Source organism: Papaver somniferum, chromosome 1 (assembly GCF_003573695.1).
Source record: "Papaver somniferum cultivar HN1 chromosome 1, ASM357369v1, whole genome shotgun sequence".
In the NCBI taxonomy this organism is placed as follows: Eukaryota; Viridiplantae; Streptophyta; class Magnoliopsida; order Ranunculales; family Papaveraceae; genus Papaver; species Papaver somniferum.
Window position 1 is genome coordinate 181,945,548 of NC_039358.1, and position 9,903 is coordinate 181,955,450.

At 35.3% G+C, this 9,903-nt stretch overlaps 1 protein-coding gene across 4 annotated transcripts; it reads right to left on the reverse strand.

Moving 5' to 3' along the window:
* Positions 1-4,361: 4,361 nt before the first annotated feature.
* LOC113309315 (OTU domain-containing protein At3g57810-like) lies at positions 4,362-7,849 on the reverse strand. 4 transcript variants are annotated; one of them, XM_026557744.1, is made up of 6 exons: positions 7,650-7,849; positions 6,375-6,986; positions 6,054-6,175; positions 5,433-5,473; positions 5,134-5,232; positions 4,362-4,699 (listed from the first exon to the last, which is right to left on the reverse strand). In XM_026557744.1, the coding sequence occupies exons 2-6, from the start codon at positions 6,961-6,963 to the stop codon at positions 4,513-4,515; spliced, it is 1,038 nt and encodes a 345-aa protein (XP_026413529.1). In that variant the 5' UTR covers positions 6,964-6,986; positions 7,650-7,849; the 3' UTR covers positions 4,362-4,512. The 4 variants fall into 4 exon arrangements, with proteins under 4 accessions (XP_026413529.1, XP_026413533.1, XP_026413535.1 ...); XM_026557748.1 differs by having other exon boundaries at positions 6,375-6,980; positions 7,650-7,837; XM_026557750.1 differs by lacking the exon at positions 7,650-7,849 and adding an exon at positions 7,433-7,551.
* Positions 7,850-9,903: the final 2,054 nt, after the last annotated feature.

The following is a 9,903-nucleotide window of genomic DNA, read 5'->3' on the forward strand; positions in this document are numbered from 1 at the left end:
GGGGGGGGGGGGAGTATTACTAGTTTAGGAATGAGTATTGCTTTGAGCAGTATTCTTAGTTTAGGTAATATACCTAGAAAGGAAATTAGTCATACAAAAGGAAATAGATTCCTAAGACGTTTGGGAAACCAAACCTATAAATAGGGATGTTTAGCTCATAACTAAACATAGCTAGCTAGTGTGTTCTTGTGATAGACGTACACACAGAATTCTAGGCACAGAAAACCTAGAGAAAGCTTGGAACAAACTTGTGCAAGCTTAGCAAACAGTTTAAGGTTAATCCACTGTTAGAGAAGATTGTGAGCGTAACAAAAAGAGAATTGTAATCGTTTTCTTGTTCATAATCTAGAGAAGATATATTTCTTCGAATTATTACTTGTGTTCTGTGTTCTTCTAAGTTTCTCGTCTATTATTATTCTGAATTCCGCCTTTATAGTAATAGCTACCAAGGTACAGAGATCATACGTATCACCGAAAATACCTTATCTTTTGAATCTTCGCCCCTTCTTTATTTCTGAACAGAAAAAAAAAAAAAAAAAAGTCCCTGAACCATCAGCAGCAGCCACCGATGGGGGATTAAGAGTTTGGTAAGGGTTTGGTGTCGAGAAAAGAGGGTAAACCAACTGGTGCTACTGCTTGTTTTGATATAGTTGTTAAAAAATGAGAAAGAAAAATCAGATCGAAGAACTGGGAAGAATTCAAAGCTTCTACCATTGAGTCTTGATGTTAAACGAGGAACTTATGGAGATTTTAGCCGAGAGAAGACCTTTTCATTGATGATTTGAGAGGGGTAGCGGATGATTAAGGGTTCTGGTATAGAATTACAAGTTGGGTTTCATGTCAATTTGCAATTAATGGATGATTAGGGTTCTGATGAGGAATTGTCTTGAACTGAAACTGCAAACGAATGGAAGAATCGTCGTTGTTTCGATCGATTCACAACAACTAAATACAGATTCTTTGACCTGGTGGTATTAATCAAGTTAGGGTTGTTGCAGATATTTACGAATGGGTTGGTGTTGGAATCTCTGGTAGTATGAATCTAGTTGGGTTTCATCTGCAGTAGATGGGGAATTGGTTGGTGGCTGAATCTGTGGTGATTTGAGTGAAGTTTTAGCAATTGCAGTTAAGAAATCAATTGAGATCCTTGATTAAGTACAGTGCAACTCGTGCCTACTGTTGTTGTTAAAAAGATCAAAGTAAAGATGATTTCACCTGCAAAATAGATTAAAAGGTTAAGTTTTCTTTTTACTTTTCCAATTTCGATATTAATTACTCGGATTTGGTTGTTCTGGAGAAAAAGATTTATGAAAAAACTCCCACAAAAACTAGGGTTATTCCTGAGAAGATTTCAATCTTCTTCTTCAGTTTTTAAACCATTTTTGAATCTGAGTATGGATTCGTACTGCAAAAATCTTATATTGCAAACCCATTTGAATTTTTGAAAAAGCAATACAACTGACCTGGTGTTCTTCATCCTCTATCGGAGTAGGCAGCATAGGAAATGACAATGACATTTTTAGACCTTTAGAACTGTTAATCTCATGTAGAAGATGAGGGTATTTTCGGATAGAGAAGCTCCACGTGTATATTTAGGTCCACCTGTACAAAGCTGGAGACTCAACTAACTTTCCTTGGACGGAATATGTAACGAGTGGAGGTTTCACTAATTTTATCCTTGTAGGGGAGGTAACTCAAATTATGATCTTCGCCAGGGGAGGTAACGCAAATGTAAAGTTTAGAGCACAAGAGCATTAATATTCATGAAAAATGTTTTATCATTAAATGCTTGATAATTCTGGAGCATAGCTCAACAAGGAATTCTAGCACTCTTTTAATTGGAATCACAGAGAATACGTAAAGGTTACAATAGGAGAAATATTATAGCCCATCACTTGTAAGTACTATTTGAACCAAATAATATACCTGTTACACAACAATCCTTATCCAGCGGGATTTATATGGATAAGGTTCCAATATTTGTGCGTACTTTGCACATGGGTGAGCCGTACGCTCACCATAGGAATCATGATGCGTCTGCCTTTGTTTTACCTCTTTCTTTTGCTAATAAAGTCCTTTTGGGACACAAAAAATAATCATAGAAATTACTATCATCATGAAATAAGACAAGATTAGAACCTTTACTTGAGGTTAATTGTCTGGAAGATGAAAGTTTATCAATAAGATATTTATATCATGTAATGATCAAATTTATGTTAGCTTCTTGAATTGTTTCATTGATGAAAACATCAATTTTCTCAGTAGCTGCATGAGTACTCTTGCAAACCCGTAACTGTGACGGTTTCTCAGAGTTCTTTTTTAACCGATTTTGCATACTACCTTTTTGACTTGTTCGAATATTCGTGGACCATGAAAGACTAACATTCCTAGAAGCAGATTTGCTTGAATGTGTTTTCAACCCAAGTGGTTTAGACATACGAATATCAGTCACACCTTACAAAATTAAATCTAAGTGTTTTGGAGAAGGCCGAACTGATAGTTTTCCAACCTCAGTTTACATTTTGTTTGAACATGTCCTTTAGTGTGAATAGAAGCACACTTTCTGAGTTTCATTAAAATCAGAATAGGTAGTTTTATCATACTCGTCTTATAAAGAACATTTTCACGTTGGAGACACAATTTTTTCTTGGTCAGATAATTTTAACTGATCATCTCATGTCAAAGTAATAGTACTTTGTTTATCAGTTTCTGACTGCAATTTTGTTAGCATATCATGAACAACAAGTGTTCTTACTTTTTCTAACTCATCGCCTTGTACAGAAGCTATCTTCATGATAGTTTCTTTGGATTCACTATCGCAACGTGGAGTAGACTCAACAACCGTTCAATTTCCAAGGCATTATCTTTAAGTTTAGCCTTGAATGAAAGAATATTCGATTTCATTTTGGCATGTTCTTCAAGAAAAATCCTTGTTTTGGAATCATGCTCGGAAATGATATTAATGAGAGTATTGACCTTGTGTTTCATCCGATTGACCTCGGAAGACTGAAATCCTACATGTTTTAAAATTTCAGTACTTTTTTCCCGTTCTACTTCTGAGTCAGACTCATCAGTAAGATAAGGGATAACACTTATCAATATTACATTGTTTTACGGGAACATAATGTTCATCTATAAGAGAGTTTGAAAATTCAGACTCTTCTAAAGAATCCATAACAATAGTGTTCTCCAAACTGGTGGTACGTTTATCAGAGAGTGCACTCTTGTCCATATAGTCAGACTGCTTCAAACACGGACTTATTAGGTCTTAAACGTGTTTGCCTGCTCTGATACCAATTGAAAACGCGGGGGTACCAAAATACACCACCAACTTTTTCTTAGACAACCTGTATGGACAAACTTAAATACAATTCCAAGAGTTCAACTTAATAAATCTCAATTAAGGAATAATATTTAGAGTTATATCTCTTTCTCTCACAATCAGAAAGTTTATAGAGACTAGTCTGTGAACCTGATTTACGTGTGAGAGTGCTTGGATTCAATGCCATAATCAATTGTGAAGACATCCACTGAAACGGTGAGAAAGGAGTTGAGATGAGAAAGAAAGCTGAGGATTTGGGTGAAGCAATGGAAAAGCTTTAATGGATAGTGGCTCATTTGTTCAAGCCTGGGATGATTTTATCAGGACTTTGATGATGTGGAGTGAAGATATCACACATTGTTAATCCGCGTCATACTTGTATGACTGGAAGTTATGATGATTGAATAAACAACACTTACAAAGTAACAATTAAAAACTGATGCTTCATGTAAGTTCACACTAGTGAGAGATTTTTGAGTGCAGCGGATTCTGTATGCTGTGGAGATTTGCGTTGTCTATTATTGTGCAAGGCTCCAGCTCCTTCTAATGTCTGATGAATCCTGAACACCAAGATGTAGGACGGTATAATTTTTCTTTTCTCATCTTGTTAAGAAGACCTCAAAATTTACGGGATCATTTTCACATCGCTCTTCAAGAACCTTCATTTAACTGTAGACCACTCCCCAATTCTCTAGTTCTCTAAAACGCTTCAATTTATCATCCATGACTTCTAGGTTTTTTCTATCATTTAACTGTAGACCACTCCCAGTCTTTTTTTTTATATATATATATATATATATATTAAAAAAAAAAAAAACATTACAGTATTTCAACTATGCGCTCAACTGTGAAGCGAACTTGACTGTCTCCTTCACTACCCTCTGAGGATCCTTAGTTAGTTGATAAAGTCCTGGATCGTCTTATGCAGGGGTGATGTTATGTGAACTAATCCTAGGGTAACCTGTAAACTAGGAAGATGTACCTGAACTACTTCTCAACTTGTTTACATGGACAATAGAAAGTAAATTAATGCAAAATTACTAACTCACCAGTTTTCTTATTAACCCATGGAAGAAGACTATCATCTTTTTTTCTTTTATTATCATATTTTCTGGTAACTACCATGCGTTTGGGTGTTCATAGAATTACATGAAAGGCGTTGGTAGTATTCCCTCGTGTATATATAAAAGCTAAAGTCTTGCTTTAACAGATTTTGTACCAGGAATTTGCAATGCATCATAATGGCCAAAACCATGATAGAGAACTCTAATTGGATCATCTTTTCCCCCATAATACTCTTGACCATACTCGGCTATACTTATCAGGCCTCCAGCATTCCCATCAAACATGTACACAGTGATTGGCATCCTACAGATGCTTTGGTCATCAGTACAAAAACTTATCATTATTTTTAATAAGCTTATAAGAAAAGGTAAAAGAAAATAAAATTTATTGTTGTTGATGATGTTAATTAGTATTTATTACTATAATAAAATTATTTTGTTTTTTTAAAGGTAAAACAAAATAAAATTTAAAAAGGGACAATGGTCATGTAAATGATTTACCTATCACCTTAGGTTGATTAAGTTATTAGACATGGGAAGAGAATTATAGAACATATGGGTTCAATTTTATATTCTATATATTCACTTTATCTTGCTCACTTGTAAATCCTCTATTAGAAAAGATAAAATGTATGAATTTAGAAAATAAAGAATTGAACCTACATATTTTATCATTTCAACCAGAGCAATGTCCTAGATAAGTTGTGAGCCCAAAAAGAAACAAATAAACTAGAAGGATATACTAACCGGAGAACATGTGAGGCCATAAACAACTCAGGCTCGCCACCCCACACATGAGGCTTTCTAATCTGTGAAATATATGTGTCGAAATCACCTTCCACAAACCTGTGCGGATTCCATCAGATAAATGCAGAGTGAAAATGATATTCAGGTATTACATTGCACAAGGTCCTGATTTCATAAATTCCTAATAGCATCCAAGCTATGTAAAAAGACTGACGGACTCCACATTAATAGCTTTGTGAACCCAAGAGTACAGTTCTAATGCCTTCCACTTTTCAACTATATATACCATATACACTTACCATTCTGTTTCTTCTCGTCTTCTAACAAACTCATCCGCTACCTGCACAAATTCGACGCACACAGATAAGCACTTGCAATTTTGATTGCGCATTGAAGTCATTTAAACGAACCATAATGCTGAAACCTGGACCCTGTTAGAGGAACACAGTGCACTTGGAAAATAATGTTCATCAATATATTGTGTGTATAATAGACACACACATATGATATAGGAGGGAGGGGGTCAAGAGATACATGGTTAATCTAACTTTTTACAAGGTGTGGCAGAAAGAGAATCATAGTGACCAATCTTGCACTAGACGCGCCATCCCTGCATGGGGAAGCGCAAATATGCTAATTTAACTCGTATGCCATTACATAAAACTTTATCCAAATGTATGGAGATTCCATAAGAAACTTCAACCGTTTATCCAACTAGTAGACTGAGAGTTCACTTAGCACCAGGGACCATATTCCCAGGATTTAAGGGGGGTATCCCTCAATAATGGATGTAAAGATTTTATTAGCAACCACGCAAGCACAACCGTTAATCTAATAAATCTGGAAGGAGGGACTAGGGGCAACAACTTTTGGGAGTAAACTACTCAAATATAGACCTTAATAAAGGTAAGTATACATACTCTGGCACGCAAGTCATCTGCCAATTCTTTCTGGAGGATCTCATTTGGAGATGGTTTTCCAGAACGCACACAAGCTCCATGAGCCACGGAACGGAACAAACATCTACCATCTCCTGGTATACCTGCAAAAGATGCAGTAAGTATTTACATTAAAATCACATACAACTGAAATCTGACTCACTTAGCTAATCCATTCTACTCAAGAAGACTTCTATGAATCAAAAAGGAAGATACAAGACTCCCACAAGTCATTTTTAAGAGGAACACTGCAAAACATTATCAGGATAATAAGACACCTGTGCAGAAAAAAAGGGTCCTCACCAGTTATAGAAAAATCAGAGTACACCTTTTTTCCGTGGGAAGAGGACAGGTCACATTCATCCTTTTCAGTATTCTCATCCTTAGATGCTTCAGCATATACTGGCTTTGAACTTGAAAAGCAAACTAATGTCCCCAATAGGCCAGTAGAGGCAGCTCCACACACCCAACTCGCGTGTCCTCTTTTCCACCTAGTTTTGGTAACCATTTCTTGTTTGGGCAATGACAATGTCAAACTTGTGTTTTCACATGGCAATGACATCCCAAAACAACAGGTTTGGCTTCCCGTACTACTTAGAAGACTCTTGACAATTACAGATTTTGACTTCCTCCTATGTTTTGAGAAGCTAAAAACAGAACTGCATCCTTGAAAAGCTTGAGAGGCATTGGTAGATGAACCAGATAATCCACGGGAGATGGTCAAAGATGCATATTTTGGTTGAAATTCAGCAGAATGGAAGTACGAGCAGCTGGCATTCGATGGTAAACAGGACACAACATTACGGACATGTGCACCCATTTGCTTCGCAGCACGCTCTGTTAGGAGAGTGACTTGTTTTGCGGATACAATGATATGAGAGCAAGCTATCATGTCAGCATCCACCGAGTCTGCAGCTGATCAAACCAATCCTCAACAAATTAAAGATCAATTATTTGTAACAAAAATAAATATCTTTTGTTAAAATATTTATTAGCTAAAAGCAAAGACGGTATTTCTTGAACTTTTTTACATGTCAAGAAACCTTAGAACACACCTTCCCATGCATATCATAATCTAAAAACAATAATTTAGTTTGGTAACATTGATATATTGTTAGAAACATGTCAAAACCATATGTAGTACAACTTCACTAATCTATTATCTACTGTAGAATACCTTAAATAAATAAATAAAAGAAAGAAAAAAAAAAATCATGCTCTCCAACTTAGTTTATCATACTATTACCGATCAAAAAAAAAAAAGCTTAGTTTATCATATTTCTTATTTTTCTTGCATCTAGCAATTGTAATTCCCACTAAAACTACAAATATGTGCATTACATATATTCTGTCTCACTTACTTTAATTTCTAACTGAATGAATCCAAAGAAAACTACTAAATGGATGAACTCGTCAACCAAAATGTCCGTCATAGAGCGGAACAGCAGCAGCTATCCAACAAATCAGAAACATTTCCTATTGGTAGGTCTAAAGTTTTTCGTAATTAAAGACCTAAAAAGGTAAACCCTAGAAATGGATGAAAATGTAAGAATTTTTGAAGAAGAAGTAACGAATTACCTGCGAGAAAGACAATGGTTTGAGTGTTGGTTAAGATTAACGAACAATTTTACGTCTTCGTCTCGATTATGCAGAGATTTCTTCAATTTGGTGTTCAATTTTCGAACATTAGATGTTTGGCGTAATGACTAATGACACGAGATATAAAGTAAAAACCCCGCCCGAAGTACACACACGTTACCTTTTCGTCTAAGGGGAAAAAACCGTTCACTCCAACAAGTATCAAAAAGTACACATTAGTTCATCCCAAATTAACTAGGTACTATAATTTAGTCCAAAAATTATTTAAAATATAGAAAATACATATATAACCTTCCTGATTTATAATTTAGTCCAAATATTTGCTGCACAGTTAGTACTTCTTTTTTTAATAGGAAATAAGAATTTTATTTCTTTAACTTAAAATTTTAGTACAAAGTTTCTCATTTACGAGATCTCTTAGCCATACAGGCAACTCAGTTTCCCAAGTTATATCATTGCTACTAACTCTACCATCTTTGGCAAGATTATCTGCCACTGAATTAGTACTTCTTGGCACATAAGTGCATTCCTAACTTGAAAAGTTTTTAAGCAGATCTAAACAATCTAAAATGACGGCATTATTTGTCCATCCTATAGTGCCTATAACACCTTTTATTGCCTTTACTACATTAAGAGAATCACCCTCTAGGTGCAGGTGCTGAACATTGACTAGTCTTGCATGCTTGATAGCTTCATATGCCGCCAGTACCTCAGCTTGCTCCTCATCAGCAACTACTCCCTTCTTGCTCCATGCTCCTGCAACATTACCTGCATCATCAACCATAATTAGTCATATGCCCATAGATTTATCAACTTTAAGAAAAGAAGCATCAAAGTTGATCTTTTGGAATCCAGCTTTTGGAATTTTCCATCTTGTCTCTATTCTAGAAGCTGTCAGATTAGCATTCTGAACTACTTGTTTGCTTAAGTGATCATTCCATTCAGTCTTTTCCTTCTGAATCTGTCCCACTATTCTCGTAACCTGCAGTTCAGTATTTTCAAACACAAATGAACATCTGGCTTTCCAGATGTTCCATAAAGTCATACCTGCATAAATTATTAACTTGTTCATATCATTATTACTATTAAACCAGCTAGCTATCCAGTTTTTCAGATTATTATCTCCAAGCAAACCTGCAAAATTACTTTCCATGGCTTCCCAGATTTCTCTTGAAACAGGAGAATTTAAGAGTAGGTGATCAACAGATTCAGGCACAGATTTACATAAAGGACAAAGATCATCAATGTTATGGGCATGCTTAGACAGTCTTTCATTAACATGCAAGCAATTATGCACACATTTCCATATTTAGGTGGCAATTTTGCTTTCCAAAATTTTAACCAAGGAAAGTTTAGTTGTTCAGCACAGTACACAACATCATTACCTGCTTCATTAATCACTCTGTAAGCAGATTTTACAGAAAATAGACCATTTTTAGTTGGAATCCACCTTAGCTTATCTTTCCCTGATATTGGAATTCTAATCTTTTTTATTTTTTCAATAGTGTCAGCATCAAACAAAATATTAAGCAAATCTAGATTCCAAACTTTTTGTCCCTGCAACATTAATTGGTCCACAGTTTCCATATTGTTTGATCTAAACCTATTACTGACTCTTTGGTTCAAGTCAGGCACCCATTTATCATCACATATAGACACACTTTTACCATCTCCTATTTCCGAACAACAATGGGCTCTAATGACCTGAAGACCCATACAGATTCCTTTCCAGATATAGGAACCATTTTCATAGACACAATGCAAAAGGTTGGAGTTATGAAAATACTTATGCTCTAAAAATTTTACCCAAGGAGCATCAGGTTCATGAAGCATCCTCCAAGCAAGTCTAGCAAGCAAGGCAACATCCAAAAAAAATGACTCAGGATGTCAGCAATTTTAAATAATATAAAAAAACGGTCTGCGAGTTATAACCCCAAAGGTGTCACTATCCATCCACAAAAAACCCATCAAAACAAAAGTAACACAAAAACCCCATCAACACAAAAGTAACACAAAAACACCAAAGAATTTGATGAAACATCGTAGAATTTGATGAAACCAATTTTGAAACTTGGGGTTTTTGTATCAATTTGTAAAAATTTGGGGCTTTTTGTATTAATTTTGTTTAAGATGGAGTTTTAATGGATCCCAAAATTTGAATGGGGTTTTTTTACCAAAAGTTTGGTCACCTTGGATTTTTATGACTAGATTTAAAAAAAAAAAAAAAAAAAAC

What these genes read in the sequence shown, in the direction of transcription:
- LOC113309315 (XM_026557744.1), bottom strand. Translation starts at nt 6,963, where the DNA reads ATGATAGCTTGCTCTCATATCATTGTATCCGCAAAACAAGTCACTCTC. An exon ending in CTCTGATTTTTCTATAACTG is followed by an intron (nt 6,176 to 6,374) that starts GTGAGGACCCTT and finishes CATCTTTTGCAG; the next exon opens with GTATACCAGGAGATGGTAGA. An exon ending in ATGGCCTCACATGTTCTCCG is followed by an intron (nt 4,700 to 5,133) that starts GTTAGTATATCC and finishes TGATGACCAAAG; the next exon opens with CATCTGTAGGATGCCAATCA.